The sequence below is a fragment of the Balaenoptera physalus genome, assembly GCF_965194825.1.
Source record: "Balaenoptera physalus genome assembly, chromosome: 8".
Classification (NCBI taxonomy): Eukaryota; Metazoa; Chordata; class Mammalia; order Artiodactyla; family Balaenopteridae; genus Balaenoptera; species Balaenoptera physalus.
Genome location: NC_138887.1, coordinates 21431276 through 21456746, shown reverse-complemented (window position 1 = coordinate 21456746; position 25471 = coordinate 21431276). Strand labels below are relative to the sequence as shown.

Below are 25471 nucleotides of genomic sequence, written 5' to 3'. Positions count from 1 at the left end.
GATCAATCCAAGAAGAAGATATAACAATTGTAAATATTTATGCACCCAACATAGGAGCACCTCAATACATAAGGCAAATACTAACAGCCATAAAAGGGGAAATCGACAGTAACACAATCATAGTAGGGGACTTTAACACCCCACCTTCACCAATGGACAGATCATCCAAAATGAAAATAAATAAGAAAACAAAAGCTTTAAATGATACATTAAACAAGATGGACTTAATTGATATTTATAGGACATTCCACCCAAAAACAACAGAATACACATTTTTCTCAAGTGCTCATGGAACATTCTCCAGGATAGGTCATATCTTGGGTCACAAATCAAGCCTTGGTAAATTTAAGAAAATTGAAATCGTATCAAGTATGTTTTCCGACCACAGCACTATGAGACTAGATATCAATTACAGGAAAAGATCTGTAAAAAATACAAACACATGGAGGCTAAACCATACACTACTTAATAACGAAGTGATCACTGAAGAAATCAAAGGGGAAATCAAAAAATACCTAGAAACAAATGACAATGGAGACATGACGACCCAAAACCTATGGGATGCAGCGAAAGCAGTTGTAAGAGGGAAGTTTATAGCAATACAATCCTACCTTAAGAAACAGGACACATCTCAAATAAACAACCTAACCTTGCACCTAAAGCAATTACAGAAAGAAGAACAGAAAACCCCAAAGTTAGCAGAAGGAAAGAAATCATAAAGATCAGATCAGAAATAAATGAAAAACAAATGAAGGAAACAATAGCAATGATCAATGAAACTAAAAGCTGGTTCTTTGAGAAGATACACAAAATTGATAAACCATTAGCCAGACTCATCAAGAAAAAAAGGGAGAAGACTCAAATCAATAGAATTAGAAATGAAAAAGGAGAAGTAACAACTGACACTGCAGAAATACAAACAATCATGAGAGATTACTAAAAGCAACTCTATGCCAATAAAATGGGCAACCTGGAAAAATGGACAGATTCTTAGAAATGCACAACCTGCCGAGACTGAACCAGGAAGAAATAGAAAATATGAACAGACCAATCCCATGCACTGAAATTGAAACTGTGATTAAAAATCTTCCAACAAACAAAAGCCCAGGACCAGATGGCTTCACAGGCAAAATCTATCAAACATTTAGAGAAGAGCTAACACCTATCCTTCTGAAACTCTTCCAAAATATTGCAGAGGGAGGAACACTCCCCAACTCATTCTAGGAGGCCACCATCACCCTGATACCAAAACCAGACAAAGATGTCACAAAGAAAGAAAACTACAGGCCAATATCACTGATGAACATAGATGCAAAAATCCTCAACAAAATATTAGCAAACAGAATCCAACAGCACATTAAAAGGATCATACACCATGATCAAGTGGGGTTTATCCCAGGAATGCAAGGATTCTTCAATATATGCAAATCAATCAATGTGATACACCATATTAACAAATTGAAGGAGAAAAACCATATGATCATCTCAATAGATGCAGAGAAAGCTTTTGAAAAAATTCAACACCCATTTATGATAAAAGAAAGTAGGCATAGAGCGAACTTTCCTCAACATAATTAAGGCCATATATGACAAACCCACAGCCAACATTGTCCTCAATGGTGAAAAACTGAAACCATTTCCACTAAGATCAGGAACAAGACAAGGTTGCCCACTCTCACCACTATTATTCAACATAGTTTTGGAAGTGTTAGCCACAGCAATCAGAGAAGAAAAAGAAATAAAAGGAATCCAAATTGGAAAAGAAGAAGTAAAGCTGTCACTGTTTGCAGATGACATGATACTATACATAGAGAATCCTAAAGATGCTACCAGAAAACTACTAGAGCTAATCAATGAATTTGGTAAAGTAGCAGGATACAAAATTTATGCACAGAAATCTCTTGCATTCCTATACACTAATGATGAAAAATCTGAAAGTGAAATTAAGAAAACACTCCCATTTACCATCGTAACAAAAAGAATAAAATATCTAGGAATATACCTACCTAAGGAGACAAAGGACCTGTATGCAGAAAATTATAAGACACTGATGAAAGAAATTAAAGATGATACAAATAGATGGAGAGATATACCATGTTCTTGGATTGGAAGAATCAACATTGTGAAAATGACTATATTACCCAAAGCAATCTACAGATTCAATGCAATCCCTATCAAACTACCCCTGGCATTTTTCACAGAACTAGAACAAAAAATTTCACAATTTGTATGGAAACACAAAAGACCCCAAATAGCCAAAGCAATCTTGAGAAAGGAAAATGTAGCTGGAGGAATCAGGCTCCCTGACTTCAGACTATACTACAAAGCTACAGTCATTAAGACAGTATGGTACTGGCACAAAAACAGAAATATAGATCAATGGAACAAGATAGAAAGCCCAGATATAAACCCACGCACATATGGTCACCTTATCTTTGATAAAGGAGACAAGCATATACAGTGGAGAAAAACAGCCTCTTCAATAAGTGATGCTGGGAAAACTGGACAGGTACATGTAAAAGTATGAAATTAGCACTCCCTAACACCATACACAAAAATAAATTCAAAATGGATTAAAGACCTAAATGTAAGGCCAGGCACTATAAAACTCTTAGAGGAAAACATAGGCAGAACACTCTATGACATAAATCACAGCAAGATCCTTTTTGACCCAGCTCCTAGAGAAATGGAAATAAAAACAAAAATAAACAAATGGTACCTAATGAAACTTAAAAGCTTTTGCACAGCAAAGGAAACCATAAACAAGACCAAAAGACAACCCTCAGAATGGGAGAAAATATTTACAAATGAAGCAACTGACAAAGGATTAATCTCCACAATTTACAAACAGCTCCTGCAGCTCAACAACAAAAAACCAAACAACCCAATCCCAAAATGGGCAGAAGACCTAAATAGACATTTCTCCAAAGAAGATATACAGATTATCAACAAACACATGAAAGAATGCTCAATATCATTAATCATTAGAGAAATGCAAATCAAACTTCACTGAGATATCATCTCACACCGGTCAGAATGGCCATCATCAAAAAATCTACAAACAATAAATGCTGGAGAGGGTGTGGAGAAAAGGGAACCCTCTTGCACTGTTGGTGGGAATGTAAATTGATACAGCCACTATGGAGAACAGTATGGAGGTTCCTTAAAAAACTAAAAATCGAGCTACCATACAACCCAGCAATCCCACTACTGGGCATATACCCTGAGAAAACCATAATTCAAATAGAGTCATGTACCAAAATGTTCATTGCAGCTCTATTTACAATAGCCAAGACATGGAAGCAACCTAAGTGTCCATCATCAGATGAATGGATAAAGAAGATGTGGCACATATATACAATGGAATATTACTCAGCCATAAAAAGGAACGAAACTGAGTTATTTGTAGTGAGGTGGATGGACCTAGAGACTGTCATACAGAGTGAAGTGAGTCAGAAAGAGAAAAACAAATACAGTATGCTAACACATATATGTTGAATCTAAGGAAAAAGAAAAAAAAAAAAAAGGTCATGAAGACCCTAGTGTCAAGACGGGAATAAAGACACAGACCTACTAGAGAGTGGACTTGAGGATATGGGGAGGGGGAAGGGTAAGCTGTGACAAAGTGAGAGAGTGGCATGGACATATATACACTACCAAACGTAAAATAGATAGCTAGTGGGAAGCAGCTGCATAGCACAGGGAGATCAGCTCTGTGCTTTGTGACCACCTAGAGGGGTGGGATAGGGAGGGTGGGAGGGAGGGATATGCAAGAGGGAAGAGATATGGGAACATATGTATATGTGTAACTGATTCACTTTGTTATAAAGCAGAAACTAACACACCACTGTAAAGCAATTATACTCCAATAAAGATGTTTAAAAAAAAAAAAATTTGTCCCAGAGCCATTAAAAATATAAGTCACAGAGCTCTCTTACAGGGTAAAACAAATTTTGGAAATTCAAATTTTATGACTGTTCAAAGAAATAAAATCAACAATTTCCTTTCTGGCTTTAAGATATTATTTTCCCTCATTTCAAAGGATGGCAATTACAGAAAGCTGAAGGTTAACTGTAAGCATAGACCATATCAAATGAAAATATGGGTAAGGTATAAAATAGGCAATCTTCTTCTTGAAATGGTTTTATTTTGGTTTCTGATTATTCTTTAATTAAACTCAGTATGGACCTTCAAAACCATGGTATTCTGATTTATCCTTAGTCTTGTATCCAAAAGGCAATGTGTTAGATACTGCTAGGGTAATAAACGTGTAAGTAAGTGGAATGGCTACTATACGTACTGTAATATCAAAACCTGAGACTGGACCAAAACTGTAGAATTTATGTGGACTGTACGAAATGCAAAAATGCATATATTTACCTCTCTTCCCATTAAATGGTTTTCGGTCCCTGTACTATATACAGATCTTTGAGTTCTTCTGAATTTCGTATGGGAAGAAGGAAATTATTTGCTGAATCCAACAAAACTTTAGGGTAGGAAAAATGAAAGAAACTATATTTCTTAATTCTTCACAGCAATAAAAGTGTACATAAAACATGTTTTTATAGGCCATTGCTTATAAGACTGTATATTATCAATGCCTATTTTGTTTCTCAATGTTTCTATAAATTTCTAGGAAATACAGCAGTCCTGGTCAAAGGGAAACTTTTCTTTATGATTATCATTCTTTAAAAATAGGTGTTCCTTCTTTATTGAAATATTTTTTGTTTCTATTGTTATGGCAAAAATAAACCCCTTGCTCTGGTTTGCAAGGCATCTAAGCGACCTAGAAATGCAAAATGGAATGCTCAAAAAATGCCAGTGTTTGGTAAAGTGTTTTCACTTAAGCAGCAAGCGTCTTGGGGGAAAATTACATTTACATATCCAAAAAATTCATGTTTGGATTTAACAATAAAACCATGCTAAGAAATGTGTCTTGGAAGTTAAAAAGGGCAATTCTGCGTGACCACTGCTTAATCAAGAAATACCTTCAAACCACTATAAAAGTAAAACATGCTTGGGGTAATTTGGCTCTTTCTCTTTAGTCAGAATTTAAACAGTCTAAGGTTTCTCAAACTGCAGATCTGACATGTATGAGATCTGTGTTAGGGCATATGTGCATGCATATAACTTTAAGCTGAACTCCATGGGAGGAGGGGAATGCTAGGAGGAATGGCTACACGTGCACCTTGGTTGGTCAGTCAAATCTGTTCTTTCCTATCTTCAATTACTAAAAGTATGTTTTGGTGGTACATCCAGACAATGGAATATTATTCAGTGCTGCAAATAAATGAGCTATAAAGCTATTAAAAGACATGAAGCAAACTTAAATGTGTATTACTAAATGAAAGAAGCCAAAGCAAACTTAAATGTGTATTAACTAAATGAAAGAAGCAAATCTGAAAAGACTCTCTATACTATATGACATTCTGGAAAAGGCAAAACTATGGAGACAGTAAAAACATCAGTGGTTTCCAAGAGTTAGAGGAGAGAGAGGGATGAAAAGCAGAGCACAGAGGATTTTTAAGGCAGTGAAACTACTCTGTTTATTACAGTGGTGGATGTGAGTCATTATACATTTGTTCAAACCCATGAAACACAACACCAAGAGTGAACCCTGATGTAAACTATGGACTTTGAGTGATAATGATGTGTCACTGTAGGTTCATCAGTTGTAACAAATGTACCACGCTGGTGGAGGATGTTAGTAATGGGGGAGACAATGCATTTGTGGGGACAGGGAGTATATAGGAAATTTCTGTACCTTTCTCTTAATTTTGTTGTGAACTTAAGATTGATCTAAAATATAAAGCCTATTTTTTAAAGAGTCCATTCTGTTCTTAATGGGTACTTTCTCAGTTACTTATGTAATACCCAACATATCTGATTTTTTAAAATATTAAGCCACATATGGAAGAAAGACATAATTATATTATCTAAAATGTAGTGAAGTTAATTTCTATTCTCCTTACTAAGCAGGGAAACAATTGTAATGTAGCATGAAATGATAATTTATAGTCCCAGACATGGTAAATATTGGTTTGGTGGATTATAAGATAAACTTGCCTAATGAACTATTTAATGAGTTGAATTGTTTCCCCCCAAAATTCATATGCTGAAGTCCAAACCACCAGAATCTCAGAATGTGATCTTATTTGGAAATAGGATGAGGTTATCTTAACTAAGTAGTAGTAGTAATTAGTTCTACTAATTAAGTTGTAGATCAGTAGGGTGGGCCCCTGACCCAGTACGACTAGTCTCCTTCTAAAAAGGGGAAATTAGGACCCAGGCATGTATACAGGGAGAATACCATATGAAGATTGTAGTTATGCTGCCACAAACCAAGGAACTACCAGAAGCCAGCAGAGAGGGCTGGAACAGATCCTTCTGTAACATCTTCAGAGGGAGCATGGCCCTGCTGGTGAACCCTTGTGCTAGGATTCTAGTCTCCAGAGCTGTAAAACAATAAATTTTTATTAAGTCATCCAGTTTTGTTCTATTTTGTTATGACAGCCCTAGCAAACTAATACATACCATTTGACCCACAGTCTCCTTTACTGCCCACTGCCTAGCCTAGTGCTTGGCTAGGCTTAGCAGGGGCTCAACAGATGCTCAATTAATAAATTAATTAATTACTACCATTTTCCTAGTACATAATATAGGAAATATAGTGGCAGTTTCTTCCTTTGCTGACTGTTAAATAATGGAGTTTCTCAGACAGCTGCCTTAGGTACTCTTGTTTCCCTGTGCCCTATCATCTCCCTAGAGAGTTGTATACAACTCTTTTGTGTCACTGAGTATCCTTCAATAAATCATTGTGGTAGTACTCTGCATTGTTATCCACTGGGGGGAAGTACTTCCTCTCCACCTCCCACGTTGTCTTGCATGTCAGAGAGGGTACTTAATTTGCACTCCACTGGCTCCTTGACTTATTCAGCCCAAAAGAGGTAGAGTGACTTCTCTGAGTGATACATCTATGAAGGATAATCTGGGCCTGCTTGGCTCAACTCCTCTTTTTATTTCCTCTTAATACTCTGCATGGCTCTTCCGGGAACAGGTTCTACCCCTGCATGGGAAGCCTGCCCTTGTTCAGTACTGCCTGTGGGTATATTGGCTTGATTCTGCATTTTACCAGAAGCCCTTGACCCTCACCATAAACTGCATCCCTAGATTAGCCTTTATGAATAGTAAATGTGGGAATGTTGTGGTTGTCCATTTGCCTTACTCATTTTTCTCTCTTATTTTCTTCAGATAAAGAAGGTGGATGCTCCTTATTACTTACATCTCAACCCAATTCTCAGTAGCCTGATAAAAAGTTCTTTTTCTCTCCCCCATTAAGCTCTTGTCAAGTATGTTGCACATTGTAGGTATAAATTCATGTTTGCTAATGTAACGATTGATTAGGTAAGAATAAAGGAATGAATGAATAAATGAGTTAGATAAACTGGGAGAACTTGGCTCAGTAATCTCTAGCACATCAATAAATATAACTATAGACATCTCCAAAGACTGTAGACTTTTTTTTTCAGGAGATACCTAACATTTCTCTTGAAAATATAATAGTTATTTAGATGAAGAAGAAAGTTTATTTGTTCATAGCTAATCTTTGACTTTCTCTGTTAGCATATTCTATATTTTCTCTTTATGCATTCATTTAATCCATTCCAACTTGACTTTCCCATCCACCACTCCACTGCAACTACTACCACAGCTGGTAGCTAACATCACCAGTGACCTCCATATCATTAATTTCATTAGATTTTACATCCTAATCTTGCTGATGGACTGTTTAGAAGTTTTGGCCACAGTTAAGTGTTTCCCCCTTTTTGACCTTTGCTTGGCTTCTGTGGCATAAAGATCAAGTGGTTTTTCTGTTACTTCCCTGGTTGCTCTTCCCTCATCATTCTCTCGCTGACTGTTAAATGTTGGAGTTCCTCAGACAGCTGCTCTAGGTATTCTTGTTTCCACTTGCTGCACTGTCTCTCTAGGCAATTTCATTCACTCCTGTGGCTTAAATTATAATACAATCTATCCATATGCTGTTGTCTTTCAAGCTGATTCCCTCCGGCCAAGAACTCATTGATTTGACATCTCCATTGTGAGTTTGGCATGGACTTCTATCTCTTGTGCCTAAAGTTACAGCCATTATCTTTCCCACTCCTGACAGAGTCCTGCTCCTCCTGTCATGGTGCCTAGCTCAGTGAATTGCTTTGCCCCCCACTGGGTTTACCATGACTTCTCATTTGTCCTTATCTGTACATTTTTTTAAAAATCATACCAAATCCGTATTCTAAATTTTTTTTCAGTTCATAAAAAGAAGCCATGCCCATGCCACCATCGTCTCTGTCTCAAACACAAAAATAACTCCCCAATGGTCTGTAAATATCTACTCTTAACACTCTCAAACCCCCAGAATAGCTAAGAGGGTCTTTGTGGAGAATAAAAAACTACTTGTGTCATCCCCTTGGTTAAGACACATCAGTACCTTCTCATTACTCTCAGGAAACAGTCCCAAATTCTGAGCATGCTTTCTAAGGCCTAATCTATTCCTTTTTTATGTATTTCTTTCTCCCTTACTTTCCTCTGAAAGAAGTCTCTTGACTCCTTTTTCTAGTCTCAGATTTGATAGCATGTTGGAAAAAGGGCTTTCCTTGATTCTTTATGAGGACTGTGTATGCGTAAGATCTCATCTTTCCCTTTGATAGTATTCATCGCACTTAAAATTGTTTAAAGACTACACATCTTGACATATTTTGAGTTCTGTGAGAGCAAGGATCATGCCTCTCTTGTTTGCTCTTCTGTCCTCGGTGCCTGACACCAATTGAGTGTTTAATAATTACTGATTAGGTGAATATTGAATAAATGAATGTGTTCAGATCATGACCTTGCATTTTAACTTTTCAAATGCAACATGACATTTGGAAATACCTGAGAACAGTATGCTTCAGCAGTACTGTTCAACAGTACTTCAACAGTACAGTACGCTTCAACAGTACAGCATTACATGCTGTAATAAGGTACAGCAAAGAGAATCTAAAAAGAGCAATGGTACCTTCTCTTGCTGTTTCTTTCTTGCACAGTTTACAAAGGTTAAATCTGTATGAAGAATCAGCTGGGAGACTACATCACTAAGGACCATATTATTTTCATAAAATCTTCTTTTTAAGGGCAAAACAACAAAAGCTTATATAAAGTGTTCTTGTCCTAATTCCTAAAGATGCTTTCTTATTGCTCTCTGAGACTGACGCATATGGGGAAAAAAATTAATCCAAGCCATTGATTAAGACAAAAAGTACATTCTACTTTAATTTACTCATTTTAAATTACCTTTATTATTTTTAAACTTATAATAGCCAACTAATGCAAAGATATGTAAAAAAACTCCCACACCCATACAAATTTACTGTTTTTGTTTAATCAAAGTTAACCATCTGTTGTACATCTTTCCATCTTGTTTTTATGTTCATATAGTTGTAAACAAAATTATATGCATATATCTAGCTTGGTGTTTGCTTATTTTTTTTTTTTAAATAGAATTAACAGTGTACACGTATTACTCTTCAACTTGGATTACTGTTTGAATAGTAATGATTAGCACCTTTTCCAGGTCAGCAGGTCTTTACACTACATAGTTTTCCATGGTAATGATAACCACAATTTGTTTAATCATGCCCTCATTGATAGGCATCCAAATCATTTCCAGGTCTTTGCTACTACAAACAGTGCTACGGTATATATAATTATATAGGTATTTTTATACACCAGCACCTTTATTCCTAGAGGTTATATTCTCAAACTGGGATTACTGAGTCGAAGCATATATGTATTTGTATATTTTTTAAATGTTAATAGCTATGGATTCGGTTCCCAAACAATTGTGGAATTTCATATTTCCAAGAGGGCTGCCTCATCAGCATGTTAACATTGTATGTCAGCAGTGTCTCCTTCCAGTTTCTGGGTTAAGCTGTCCCCACCACGCCTTCTGCTGTGAAGAAGCCATAGTGACCCTCAGTGCAGGCGGATCGGTTCTCTATTCTTAGCTACTTTCCAAGTCTCCACCAGAGCATACTTGGACTTCTGCATTATGTCCATGCCACAGGGAAGTCTTGGGAGTAGTATTTGCCAAATGTGTTCATCCATTTATCTCTGACACCCCAGTGGAGATGTGGAGCCACTCTGCAGGAAACATTCCTCCCAAAGTTCCAAACTAAAGTAGTTATAGGCCCCCTCTGCTTTTGGCTCCCTTGATCTTTTCTGTGGTTTCCCTCTTCTTACCATTACCTTGCCACACCCGAGACCAAAACCTAAATATAGTGGTGCTGAATCCCTGAATGAACCAGGGAGTATCTTAAATCTAAACATTTCCCCTTTGAATTTCTCTCCCAATCACTGTCTTACCTTGTAGGAAATTTCTCTGAACCTGAGCTTTCCAAAGGTAAGATTTCATTCAGAACTTTTGCATGTTTAAAAGTGACTTTCTTTTGCCTAGATAGATGAATAATATTTTGGTAGAGTTAAGTTCTTGGGTTGCTGTACTTTTCTTTTCCTCAAGTTACTACAGATGTTACCTTACTGTCTTTGAGCTTAGGGTATTATAGATGAAACGTCTGATGATCTTCTGTTCCTCTTTTTTTTGGTAATTTTCTTCAATGTGGAAGCTGATAAAGTTGTTTTTGAACATTGGAGCTTGGAAATTTCACCTAGATGTGTTTAGGTGAAATATATGCTTCATTAATTTGGTCTCAGATTCAGTGAACCATTTTAATCTTCAGATTCAAGTGTTTCTTCATCTTAGGCAACTTATATTCTATTTTTATTGAGTTGTTATTTCTTCTCCATGTGGCCCTTTTCCTCATTCTGGAGCTCATACCATTTGCATGTTGGTACCCTTGGGTCTGTCCTCCAAGCCTTTTATCATTTCTCTTAAGGTATGTATCTCTTTTAGTTTTTGCTCTGTTGTATTAGTTTTCTATTGCTGCTGTAACAAATTACCACACACCTAATGGCTTAAAACAATGCATATTTTTTATCATACAGCTCTGTAGGTTAGAAGTCTGACCTGGGTCTCACTGGGCTAAAATCAAGATGTCTGAAAAACTGTTCTTTTCTAGAGGCTCTAGAAGAGAATCTATCCTTTTGCCTTGCCAGCTTCTAAAGGCCACCCACATTTCTTAGCTTGTGTTTGGTCCCTTTCTGTCTTCAAAGTCAGCAACAGTGCATCTCTTTTGCCATTCTTCAGTAGTCACATCTCCCTCTCACACTCCTCTTCTGCTTTCCTCTTACACTTGTAAAGACCCTTGTCATTAAAATAAGCCCACCTGAATAATTGAAGATAATTCCCCAATCACAAGGTCCTTAGTTTAATCAGTTCTGCAAATCTTCTTTTGCCATGTAAGGTAAAAATCACATGTTCCAGGGCATAGGGCATGGGCATCCTTAGGGAGCATTACACTGTCTGCCACCCCTGCATTGTGAAATGGTCATCCAAGTTAGTCATCAGCAATAATTAGTTGAAGGATAGGTGAGAATGATGAGTGAAAGGGGAACTCCAATAGGCCTACTGATAATTTTCAAAGCTGGTGACAATTGTGCTTTTCCTAGTAGCCTTCATAGAGCTCATTCCCTGATGAGCATGGTCCACACTCACTCAGGAGTTACAGTGGCTCGAGTGACTAACCATATGCTCTTGTTCTCTCATAGAATCCAGTGAACATGAAGACAAGAGTGCAGGTGCCTCAGGGGAGACACCCTCCCAGCCTTACCCTGCACCAGTGTATAGTCAGCCCGAGGAGGTGAAGGAAGAGATGGATGATGCCAAGCCAACTAAACCTGAAGAACATGAGGAATCAGACGCATTGCCTGATAACTGGGAAATGGCCTATACAGAGAAGGGTGAAGTCTACTTCATTGAGTGAGTTTCACACATTTCTCTGAACATTTCCACAAAGATCATAGTAGTACATAAATGATGTTGTCAAGGGAGATGTGGTCAAAGTATTGAATTTCATTAATTGTGATATTCGCTTCCTTCTTTGTGAGAGAATAAGGGGATAGCACCTTAATACAATTAAACATCCTAATTTGCAGCTGTAAATCAAAGAATGAATTAAACAATACCACTGTAAAATTTGTTGCAGTTATGACTAAAAAGGCAAATCTCCATGTGATGTTATTATTGAATTAGAAATAGTGAACTTGTCATGAGGAAATGTTTACTGTACCCTTCCAAGACCTCCATGTAGTTCAAATGAGATAATACCCATCTTTTAAATCAGATTTCTGGAAACCTCAACCATCGTGTCCAGTGGTTTAATAGGATGCAACTACTGAGAGCAAAATACTTGCTAGTCACAAATGAGAATGTTTTAAGCATTTGACCCTGAGATCAGGTGTCAATAAAATCATGTGTTTGTATAGTTCATCATACTTATTTTTATTAAATTCCATTCTATTTGTTGCTTACCATTTTTATGACTTGGCAAGGAAAATGAAATGCTAATTCTGAACTCACTAGTGGTACATACTCAATCTAATCTTTTCTTTCTTTAGGGACTTTTTTTCCCAAACTGAATTTTTATATATTTTATTAACAACATTGTCTAGCTTTCCTTTTCTTTATCTTCTAGGAGTAGAACAACTTTTTAAAACTCCTAAGTTGATCTTAGCTCAAAATTAAATTGTTGATGTGCATGAGACAATCAAAATGTTCATTAGAAAGAATAAAAACTGAAAATATTGTAAATGAACAACAACCCTTATTCCCTCAAAGTTGTAGAGGACTCAAAGAAAAAAATTAATAGAATCTGAAGTTTTCAGTGCTGATAGTAGGTAAAAATATGTAAACTCTGATTATTTGAGAAAAATATTAAAACTAGATTCCCTTTCCCAACCTGGAGTGATTTGGGACTTAGATCTCCATAGGCAGAACTCAATTGTGAAATTGAAATGTTACCACATGCCAATATTTAATTCTCACATGAAAACTTTATAACATGTGGCCAAGGAAATACATAACCAGGTAATTACTTGGTGCTCTGCTTGACTCCAACATGGATGAGAAATGCAGAAAATATATTGCCACCATTCACCTTTTGACAAATCTTATAAGTTAAAAAAAAAAGAATAAGAATCTCTTGCATATTTCTTATTGCTATAATCAGTGACCCAGAGACATCTTTTATCAATTAATTGGAAAAGAGAAAGTCATATAGAATTTTTTAAATGTTCAGAAGTATTTATATCAAAAACATAATTTTGTTATTGATAAGCATAGCATAGCACCATTGCAGACCAGAAGTCAAAATATAAACCCTAGATGTGAGGTCATGCATTGGTGTTCAGAACAATTGATGTTTAGAACAGGGAGACTCATGACGTACACATTTTTATTATATAATACAGATGGAGTAAGACATGCGGAAGTAATAAAAGAAAACCAGCAGGGCAAGTTGATGAAAAAGCTGTTTCCTTACAGTGTTTCCAATTGCAATTATAAAAACCTCCTTTTTTAAGATTATAAAGTAAACTTTCCCCTTTTAACTGTGTCAGATTTTGGGATCGTGGAGAAAAAGGACTTCTCGTAAGACACAAGTTGTGTTCATGGTTTATAGTAAATGATGGGGCTCTGTCAGGACTTGGGAGAATCGACCCAAATGACTCTATTAATATTCTAGTCAGTCATCCAGTGTCAGAATCCAAAGATTCATTAGATTTTGTCCCTGCTCTTAAATTTATTGTCAAGTTGGGGAAGAGAGAATAAGAGTAATAGTTAATTAGTAAACAATGATTTTTGAGTTTTGTGATCCTATTCAGAGAAGGATACGCTTAGTGTAGACTTAATAAAAGGAAGCATCCTAGGGAAGGTAAAATAACATAGACTTGAAAAGTTGGTAACAGGTAGATAGAGCACTCCAGGTATAGGAACTGTCATTGCAAAGACCAGTGAGAAGACTGGTAGTTTTAGGAGCAGAGATGTTGAGCTGAAAAATTAAGACAAAAAAAAAGGAGACAGTTTGATTCGCAGTGAGAATGCTAATGCTGAGGGAGACTCATCCAGAGGTCAGGGAGAGAGAACAAGCCTGGAGTAAGGGCTGAAGTGAGCGTGTGATGGAAAGGTGATTAATGTAAGAGGCAGTGGCAAATGCCTGCTTAAAGAGGTCATTCACAGAACGGAGGCATCCCCTGGCCCACCCTTCACCAGGACCAGCTTGAGGTCTGAGATCTGTCTTGTCTTCCTTCAAAAAGCTTACTTTGACTCTCAAGACTCAGTGTGATAAGCTCAGGTGTCACAGAGCAGGGAGGGATCAGTGTCTTTTTCATATGGTCCCTCATTTTCACACCATCACAACCTGCGCTGCCTCTTCCTTTCTCACTAGCCTGCATTTCACTCTGCTGTACTTTTCTCTCAGTTAATTTTCTCCTGACTGCTTTCACTCTTTGTTTGGACATACATCTTTCCTTCCTAACTACATTTGACAAAATCAACATTTCAACCCACTGTCATTAATCTGTGGGTATCTTTGCTGTTGAATTCATAATGAATTCTTATGTAAATTAACTCTATACTATAAAAGTCCCTTGGAAACAATCTGGTAGAGAAGGATGCAGGGACAGGAGAGGGACCATGATGGGGCATTAGGAGTTTCTTAGGGACTAAGTCATGATATGTCCCAGAATTTCTGGCCAAGAAACTTAAAAAACAAATATTATTTGTAACATAAAAGTTTGCAATCCTGAAGCAAAATCATAGTAAAAAAAAGAAAAGAAAAAGGGAAAGTAGAGTAAGTTAAGAGGAAGGTGAAACAGACAGAAGAAAAGGTAGAAAATTAGAGATTTGTGAGGTAAGGAGAGCTGATGATACCAGTGAAAACTACTCTGGTACGAATATTGCGAGAGTTGCTTAGAGTAATGGAAGTCTCCCCTGGTAGGTAACACGTCCTTATTACACTTTACTGAATCTTGTTTCCAATGGAACAAATATCATGATAAAATATAAAATAAGTGAAATAAAGAAGAAGGACCCTGCAGTTCTGTGTAAAAATTTATATATATATATATATATATATTTATATACTCATTTCTGAGTAGAAGAGGGGAACTCTACCTATGCTGAAGTGTTCATTTACGTATATATATTTTTGAAACACACACACATATATGTATATGTATACATACATACATACATGTATGTATGTGTGTGTGTGTATATATATATATATATATATGTGGTGGGTTTTGAGTTAAGGTAATAAGTAATTTCATTTTTTTGTCTTCCATGCAATAATGTTTTAAAATAATTACTGATTTACTCAGTATTGCAAGTAGTTTATATCTCAGTACTTTACAAGTGCTGCATTTAGAATATGAGAGGAATTTTTGCCATTGTTCTCAATACTGAACACGTGGGCCAACTGTATTTCCCACACTCTTCAAAACTACTTCATACTGGGACATACTCTGGCTCCAGGGTCCTTGCTCTTAACTAATTTGCCATGGTGCGTACTTTACATGTATTATATCATAACTATCCTATAAAGCATCTGAGGTACCCCCATTTTATAGGTGAGATTCTGAGGCACCCTTGGACAAATTAACATTCCCAAGGTCTTATAGCTTTGTGACCCTGCAAAGCCATTGCCATTATCCCATACTACCTCCAATATATAAACAGGCATTGGCTGAAAAAAAAAAAAAACTTTTATAGTACAAATAGTATTTGTTTTATAAGTTTCTCAGCCAGAAATTCATTTTGCAGAGGCTAAATGTTCCATAAAGAAGAGCTGCCACAGCATTAATCTGGATTGACATGCTTTGGGAATCCCATTAAATTAGTTCTTTGTTTGGGAGTCAGTTTAGTTAGTGACATACAAGAGACTGCTATTGCTTTGGCAAAAAACAAAACGGCAACAAGAACCTATTTGTTTACTACCATCTTCCTGAATGGCAGTGAATGCTATGTCATCTTAAATAATAGATTTTTTAAAAGCAAGCTTTTGAAACTGAAAATCACATCTGTGAAAAATGTCATGGCTATACATGGTTTCCCCAATCTTTGTAAAGGCTGAATTTGCTTTTAAATTCTAAATAAGACACACAATCTGTTGCTTCATGTGTTGCTATATATCCTTAAGTTTTATGTAAATCGCCAATTACCATTTTCAAAAAATTTAGAACTTTCATTTATTAAAAGAAGACAAAATATTTGAGAAATTTATTGAAAAGAAAAGGCGTTATTTTGGTAAAGCCTAATGCTTTCTCATTCTAGGCTCAGCACATACCGATGAGGATGAGTCGTGAAATCTTGTCTTGACTTACTCTCTGTAATTTGTATTACAATAACAGTAGATATATTGAATATTTTTATATGTTTTTTTCTGCACAAGATTCTAGTGCAATCTCCAAACAGAAAATAAGTGTTTTAGACAAAACAGTATGCAACAATTACCCATAATATCCAAAACAATATTTATGATAAAACTGCTTTTAAAGATGTTTTCTAAACATATGAAAGACAATATGATGGCAAACTCATATATTCATATGCTTAATGAAATTTTAGGAATATTATTTAGGAAACAGATAACCACTATAGAGATTGACAATAATTTTTTATGTGGATTACCAACATATAAATAGAAAAGATAGTAGCACAATGCAAGTCTTGAACAAAAAAGCTTCTGCTGCTCGGCATCAATTAGATGTATCCAATCATTGCATTTAATAGTTCTTCCTTTTGCAATGATGATCTAGAGGGAAGACAAAATCTTCCAGAAAACAATGTAATCATTCTGAGGATTTTATTGACTATAGTATAAAATGGAATCAGTCTATATTCCTCTAAAAACTAATGTTAATTTTAAAAAATACGTAAAATACAGTCAATAATCTCTATATTATTATTGATTCTGAACCTACATGACCACTGTTGGAACTTTAACATCCACATACATCTTGAATTGCTCAGAGGACTCTAAAACATTTACCTGGGCCTTGTTTACCTTGTTCAAAAGGTTATTATGTTTCATGCCATCAGATATTATTGAGTTCAATCTCTTATTATTCTTCTGAGTTAGTATTTCCCAGGATGAAAACACAGTTTATCAGATAAAGACTGAGATTCAGAATTGGCTTTTTCAGAGAACTTTTTAAATTCAATGTGTTTGTCATTGTTTTAAGTCTGTTACTGTTTTTTAGAGAAAATGGAGCTAAGGAAAGGAGTGTATTTGATAATAAAAGTTTCTTATTCTACTAATCAGATTTCAGTTGATGAAATGTCATCCAGTATTTGTGCAGTAGTGAAAACATTATTTTGATCTTGGTGTCAAGACAAAGGTAGGAAGGAGAGAGGAAAAGGAAACAATGAAAAGAGAAAGGAAAAGAGGATTTGTCTTAAAATTGGGTTTGAATCGAGCCTTATATAGACCTAAGAAACCATTATGGAGTTTGAGCCCCAACTGGACAAACATAGAGTAAATGAAAAGATAGAATGGAGGATAGACTGTGGCATGACCTATATGACAATTTTGTTTTGCTCCTAATAAACACTCCACTCATTTGATAGCATTTTTATTCACCTAATTCTTTATAACCTCTAAGACCTAATATTCATATGTAGATTATATAAATCACCATTTTAAGACCTTATTCTGGAAAAATACTCAAATTTGATTTTAAAGTGATTTGAATATTCAGGTTTGTAAGGAGAAAATGTTTCCAGTGATTATATCATCTCTATGCATGTGCAATTTAATATAATACCTACTAAGTACAAGGCATTCAACACAGTCATTTAATCAGTGATTACTATTCTCACATAGGAGATAAAGGTCTCAGTTTGTAAACCACTGGCTATGGAGGTGGGAAAAAGATCTCTGATTACCCCCCAAGGGAGTGAAATAAAGCACCTCCGTATCAAAAGCAAAGTTTTAAGTTTAGTATGCCTCTGGTTTCAGATCATAAAAAAACTTTGGCCTTGGGAATCAGATATGTCTGTTTAATGCTAGCTCTTTCACTTTCATGCACTAGGTGTGTAACCTTGGACAAATTACCTATCTTCTCTCAACCTTCCTTTCTCTGTCTGTAAAATGGAGTTAAAAATACGAGCCGCAGAGACTCATTAGCATCAAATGAAGTGAGCTGTGAAAGTTCTAGAACAGTCCCTGACAAAGTAGACAATCAGGAAATGTTACAAGATAGTAAGAATAACTTTGCAATGGTGTGGCATAATGTCAGCAGCTTTTCCTGTTGAAGGGAAGCATTTTCTGTATGAGAAGAACGTTTCCTCAAAAGATAAGATATTATTTAATGTGCTGCTTTTGTCAATTTGGCAAAGGTTAAACTTACAAAATATCCAGAAATGTCTAATCATTGCAAGTTAGCCTGTCACGTCATCAAGGCCATTCTGATATGAATTTAAACTAGAATTGGGAAGTTGAATGAAATTTCACTTCTGGTTTGCTCCAGTCCTCCAGCTAGACTCAGTTTAAAATCAGAGAAGACTTTTGGATAGACCACGTTTTAAGGTTTTCATCCGGATTTTTAAATAGGACAGTTATACAACCTGAATAGCCACTGACTCCACTTGATCCCTCACTTTTCATAATCCTCACATTAACGTTATCCATAGAAATACATAGAATAGTATATTATTATGATTCAAAGTTCCTTGAAAACATGTGTTCCATTCCTCAGCTAGAAAAAGTTTCTTTGCAAACGTAGCCTCTATATGTGTATGTGTCCCTGTTAAAGAAACTAGTATTGAAATACAAGATAATACAACATTAGCATCTTACCTTCCTGTCATTTGTGCTCCCCACAACTTGGAGAAAAGCAGAAAACTGGTATCCTGCGTCTGAATCTACTCTAGCAATGAAAGTGAAAGGAAATCACATCCTCAAACTTGAGGAAGGATAGTATGCAGATTGTGAAAAATCCTTCAACTGTCCCGTTTTACACAGTCTTCTGCCCAATGTTGAATCCTATTTTCAAATGGAATTGTTGAGGTTTAAGAATATATAGTTTAAGGGAAGTGGGAAAGCCACTTGGTCCATTGTCTCCTAAATGCATTAAAAATATCCCCTTTGTAAGGCATCTTGAAGAAGCATGCAAATTACAAGGCTTGTGAGAACCACTGTTGAAAAATACTGTGTGGTATCTTCATGTGATGTTTGCGACAATTGCTGGAGGTAACTACTACCCACTTTCCTTCAGGATCATTTCAGAGGGTCAGCTAAAAATGCTGTTAACTATAAGAGACTCAAGCTGTCAAAATCTATTAAAGTGACATACCGTTAATGCTAGCTCAACCTAAAAAACAATCATCCTGTAATGAAATGCTTTATAGAAACTCAGGAAAGCTAGGAAATTCATGCTTCTCTACTAAATTAGCCAGTATTTGAGACCCATGGTGGTGTGGTATAGAAATGGTAATTTGACTCCCTGCGGTGGCTTAGTAATGGCCCCTTCATACTTATCCATAGGTGTGTGTGTTTTTGTGAATATGTCTTAGAGACCTGGGAAGAATTTGGAAGAAGCAGATGTGGGTAAAAAGAAGGGAAGTTTATTTTCCTTAGTCACCTCCCAAATTTGTTGCTAGTATATAAAAACATAGACATCAACACACTCTCATACACACACACACACACACACACACACACACACACACACACTTTGAACTGAGGCATGTCTATAAAGAGCATCTTTACAGTGACTTTATTTTTCAAATGGGAGCAGCAAGCACCGAACCCAGTGCAACTATCCTCACAACAGGATAGTCATAACCCCCATTCTGTCCATGGGCATCAAGTCTTTAGTTGAGAGAAAAAGACTAGATGATATTGACATGACTGTAAATGAGGACCAGAATGAGATACTGCAATACTTTACATCCTTCTGATAGTCGATAATGAAGCACTATCACACTATACAAAAGTCACATTGGAGGAAAATAAAAGCTAGCATGCTCTCCTGACAATTTATAATTTCACCAAATTCATAGACTTCATCTCATCAGATTATTAGAGCCCTGCTCAGAGGGACCAATCATTGAGGAGTTCCTAAGTGTGAAGAAAATGATTGGAAAGTATTTTCTCTTTACCCCACATGAAAGTAAGAACTAAAAGGGAATGTTCTTTAAGAGCAGAAACTTCATGACCCAAGGATATTAATGTCTCAGTTCTCAGATCGGAGATGGCTCTACACTTAGGCAGATGTACTATCATCCAAAAAACACTATTTAAAGAGAGCTTTAACACTCTGGAATCATTTGCCCACTGCCCACCTTAACTCCATCCTTCCTCCTTTCTGCCTTGAAATTCCCTTCATTAAGTAGGCACTTAAACTCTAGACGCTTGCTATGACATATGCTTCCTGGGAGAATTTTCTGAACTTTGCTTTAAGTGCAGATTGGTTCATCAGATTATTTAGCTAACACTTGTAGCTCTGATATGATAAAATATAGTTAAATTTCACTGAAGAAAGAGCAAATACATGTGAAGTGATATTATAATTTTGACTTCCTTACAACTGTGTTCAAAGATCTCTATTATCTGGCTTTAGTTTATATTTCCAACCATTTTTTCCCACTTTTTCCTTTCACGTTGCATTCTGACTCTTCCCTATATAAACGTCACTTTTCTACACCTGTGACTCTGCTCATTTCTGAAGCCCTCACAGATGTCACATCCTTGATAATTTGTCCATTGATAGATGAGGTAACTTGAGACAGCTATTCACGGTAAAGATTTTAGCTCCAATGTATGGTTTCGAGTAGTTCTCAAGTAACAAATTACAGTGTGCATAAGAATCATCTGGAGTGCTAGCCAAAGATGGAGATTTTGCGGCTCCACCTCAAAGATTCTGATTTGGTAGTTCTATGAGAACTACCAAACTACCAGAATATGCATTGTTAATAAGTCCACCAGGTGATTCCAATGCAGGTAATTCCAGGACCTCTTTTCAAGACACTGCTCTAATAACCTCTCTCCTTTGCTTTTTAAATTTCTGGCAAAAGACTTCCCAGAAAACATTTTTTAAAATGAAACCGTCATGAAAAATTATTAATTCCCAGAATTCCATTCCAGAAATGCTAGAGTACAGACATTTTTATCTATCTTCCTAGCTGGATTGAAAGTATTTAGATGGAAGATAGCTAAATGTGGGTTAATGAAATTGCTATTAATTACTTTTTGAGAAAATGTAGGAATCCCAAGAACATGCTATAATTTGCATCACTTTTGTACTGCCTCTACCAGCTCTGTAGTTAAAGAGTAACAAAACAACCATTTATGAGAGAGCAGGTTTAAGATGAAAATAATTCTTTTGCAAAACTCAGGAAACAGTATCAGAGCCTGCGAACTATGCTCTTCCAACTGGAGAATCCTGTATTTGTAATAAATTCCTTTTGCTCTGGATGAGTTCTGCATTTTCAATGAGGTTAACTTGGCAACATTCTAGTTGATTTTAATAAAAATAGCTGCTTTGAGGACAGGGAGCTGAGGTTGCCAATTTTACAGCTGCCTTGCACGATTACTCTTACACCTCCTTCAGGGCTACTTAGAACCAGTAAGCAAATTAAGTGTATCGATTGCAATTTTGTTGGTCTAACCCCCTCTTTTTTTTTTTTTCTTAAGGAATAAACTTGATTCCTTTCAGTATGTGTCTGTTCAGAGTGATCTCTTTTCTTTTCAGCCATAACACAAAGACAACATCATGGCTGGATCCACGACTTGCGAAAAAGGCTAAACCTCCAGAAGAATGCAAAGAAAATGGTAGGTTATTTAAGTTTTTATGGTGTTTCGGCGTTGCACTTTGAGAATGTGTGTTTCTTAAAAGAGGGTCTTGTCTAAAGAAGCCATAATCTGATTGAGACAATTTTAAAGCTGTAATATTTAATGCCCAGATAGGAGAAGGAATTAACTCGGCATTTCAGCAGTGCCATGTGGTTTTCCTTTTTCTCTCTGAGGGGACTGTGCTGGACATCACAGCTCTGTCATCTCTATGGGTTCCGCTTGACTCCTGGCCTGACTTCCCACCACCTACTAGGGAGTTTTTGTTTGCAATATGTCTCTCTGAGGACTCTGATCTTTTCATTGGAATTAAATATGGTGTACAGAGGAAAGTATTGTGGCACTATAAGTAATATTTTATTTTTGTGTTTTGAGGCATAGCATTCTTCTAGTTATTAAGGAATAGGTGATATAAAGATTTATACGTATGGCTTCTTTCCTTTAATCAAATATTTAAATACAACAATTAATTGCATGAATGTGCTGGGTTATCTTTAGTATTTTCCAGTTCCCAATGTAATGACGTGAATTTGCTTAAAAATTGACTGTTTTCATCTATGTGAAGAGTTTTTAAAAATAATTTCGAGGATTAGATGAAAGTAAACCTTGTTTTTAAATTAGTAAATTATATAAATGAAGTCTGTTACTGATGATACTTATAAGTTTTTTTAACATTGAGTTTAATGTTAAAAGAGTACTTATAATTCGTCTAAAATGATAAATAGCGTATACTCCTGATGATTCATTATTTGACCACATTCACAGCCTTTATCTGATCAAATTATTAGAGCCTTGTTCAGAGGCATCTATCATTGAAGAGCTCTAAAAGTGAGGAAAGTGATGAGGAGTATTTAAAACTTTTAAAAAAGTTTTTAGAAAGTCAACTTTTTTAAAAGTCTATAATTGTAAAAGTCCTTTTATTTTAATGGTAATTCTGTCTTTCTCAGACAATATCAAGATAATATTGTTCATTCCTATGTTATAAGGTAACTGTTCACAAGCTGGTTATACAACTGAGCTAAATAAAAAAATCAGTTTACCGGTTATATGTATATATTTGAATGCATACATGTCTAACATTTATCACTACATATAATTTTATATTCATAGCTATGTCTGTATGCCTTCTGTATAAAAGTATAGCTATATGTGTGTGAATCTTTTACAATTATTTTGTGACCTGACTTTTGAGCACAATTAGGTTACATTTCATTGGCACTAATAAGACATATGTTGCAAATTATGATAGGTTATAAATGAAAATGACCTGATCTGCTATATCTGGGAGTTATGATTTACTGATGCCACAGATATAAAACCTTAATATATACTAATTAAAATGAATTCAATGATTTTGCAGTTCTGTACCTGTTGAACTTCTCAGCTGTCTTGTACATTTGAGTTGTTCTTTTCATTATAAAAGGCTATTAAAGTCAAATTTTAAAATCCTGGGAGAGATGTAGGCTTAACATTTTGTGTAACTGTAACATTTCAGTGTTATCAGTTTTTCCCATATCTGTACTCATCTGTCTTCTCAGTATGGTAGATGCCTAAAATATGATACCAGTACCTGTGAATTCATGTGATATTAAAAAATGAGTCCTAGAATACAGCCTTATAGCTCAGAATGATTTATAACTGGTTAATTACTATTTTTCTTCTTCTACAAAATAAGTAATTCATAGATTTTGTTTCATATGTTACTGGAGTATTTTACAATGTAAACTAACATCTAGTTAGAATGCTATTATTCCAGGCACATATTTTAAGTTTTCTTACCAAGAAAAGTGCTTTTTGGTCATACTGTTACTTCTGTTTTATTTTTCTTTAAATAACAGATTAAAACTGCTTGTTTGAAATGTTGGATTTTAATGGATTGCTGTTGAGCCTACTAGTTAAGACAGGCTTCTTTATATCTATCACAGGTCAGCTCAGATCAAAAAAGTTAGTAGTTTTCTGAATGCTGAAATATGTATAAAATGTGTATAAAAATTGTAGAGGCTTAAGATGATAATATCTTTCACTAGCAAAGATTTATCCTTCTTCCACCATGGAGATAGAGTGGAGGCTAATTACCTTAATCCAATCAGAGCTGAGCCAACATGAGGTTGGGTTGAGCTTTGGTGAGACCCAGTCTACCTCTGGTTTACTTTTGTTCTTAGGGTGTTTGCCCACCCAGAGTTTCAACTTACAGCCTATTGTAGGTCAGCAAATATTTTCTATAAAGGGTCAGGTAGTAGATATTTTAGGCTTTGGTCACCCAGTTTCTTTGCAACTACTCATTGTTGTACAAAAGTGACCAAAGTCAATATATAAATAAAGGGTATAGATATATTTCAATAAAACATTGCTCATAGACACAGAAATTTGAGTTTCATGAATTAAAATATTATTCTTCTTTTGATTTTTTTGCTCAGTCATTTAAAATTATATAAACTGTTCTTAGCTCTTGGACCATACAGACCACAGGGGCAGGCTGGACTCGGTCCGAGGATGAACCCTGGCCTGGTGTATCCATGTGGAGCCTGCCCCTGGGCAGGTCTTGAACACCAATATTTTTTAAATATTTTTCTTCTCAGTAATGCAAGACTACCAAAAATCTGTGGTGCTTTTCAGGGGTTTTAGCTTAGTTTTTTGCCTCCAGACCTTGCATCTTCTGAATTTGACAGATGTCATCATGGAATGATTGGCTTGTGTTAGAGCTTTGTCAGTCCCTCAAGACTCTGAACAGTCTGCTGGTTTCTCTCAACCCCAGTGATGGCCTTCTTCCAGGCCAAGTCTGGATCCTTCCCACAGCCCAGAATCAACAAAAATCATCTACAACATTCCTCCCTTACCTCTCCAGGATTCTTTCCTCTTCAGATTCTTAGACCATTTTAGATCTGTTGTTTCAGCAGTTCTCTGATTCCTTTATATTGTTTATTTGTTATATTTGATCTAGATTTTCTATGTGTTCTCTTAACCTGATCACTTCATCCTACCTGGAAGCAGAAATTTTAGTGCAGTAATTTTTAAATTGTACATTTTAGACTTTACTGGGTTGTATGCTATAAATTCTTTATTATCATTATAATCATACTTAATCCCTCAAGATTGAATTCTATGTTATGTATGTGTGCATACTATTATGAATGTACATATGTATGTGTGTGTATGTAGATATGGATCTGTAAATGTATGCTTCTTCAGTTCTGTTTACATAGATGCCTGAAGGTAATTACTTAGTCACCTATAATAAGATGAAGTCAAGTAAAAGAGAGATGGAAGGAAGTATCAACTGATTTAAATTATTCTTGGGTGAGAGAAAAAACTAGCAAATGTCTTCTCATTGGTATCAAGGAGGGAAAAGCCACCATGATGGCTCAGTACAAATACTTATTAAACAACTACTTATTCTGTTGACACTAAAGCAATCATTTTGCTTTTTTGTTTGAAGGATAACACAGCTACTAAACATAAAAACATACTTCCTTCTCTCAAAATATGGTTGAAAATACTGAAGTCATTGCATTCTGTGCATTTGTCACAGCTCTGTGCATTTTTGGAATTTTAGCACCAGTCTACATGGCAGAAAAAAGTCTCCACCTACTATAAGACTCTAATATTAGGATTTGGGGGAGTTCTGTTTAGCAAGCCAATATAGTCTTTTACAAAATGCAACAGAAATAACAGTAAACTATTAAATA

The 25471-nt window shown here is 35.7% G+C and overlaps 1 protein-coding gene across 7 annotated transcripts in view; it reads left to right on the top strand.

The window, feature by feature from the left end:
* Positions 1 to 25471, top strand: part of MAGI2 (membrane associated guanylate kinase, WW and PDZ domain containing 2) — a 1336469-nt gene that overhangs the window by 847601 nt on the left and 463397 nt on the right. For all 7 annotated transcript variants that reach the window (XM_082473412.1, XM_082473411.1, XM_082473409.1 and 4 more), the window contains exons 5-6: positions 11701 to 11911; positions 21688 to 21767. In XM_082473412.1, coding sequence (XP_082329538.1) covers positions 11701 to 11911; positions 21688 to 21767 — 291 coding nt within the window. The remainder of the gene's footprint in view (positions 1 to 11700; positions 11912 to 21687; positions 21768 to 25471) is intronic.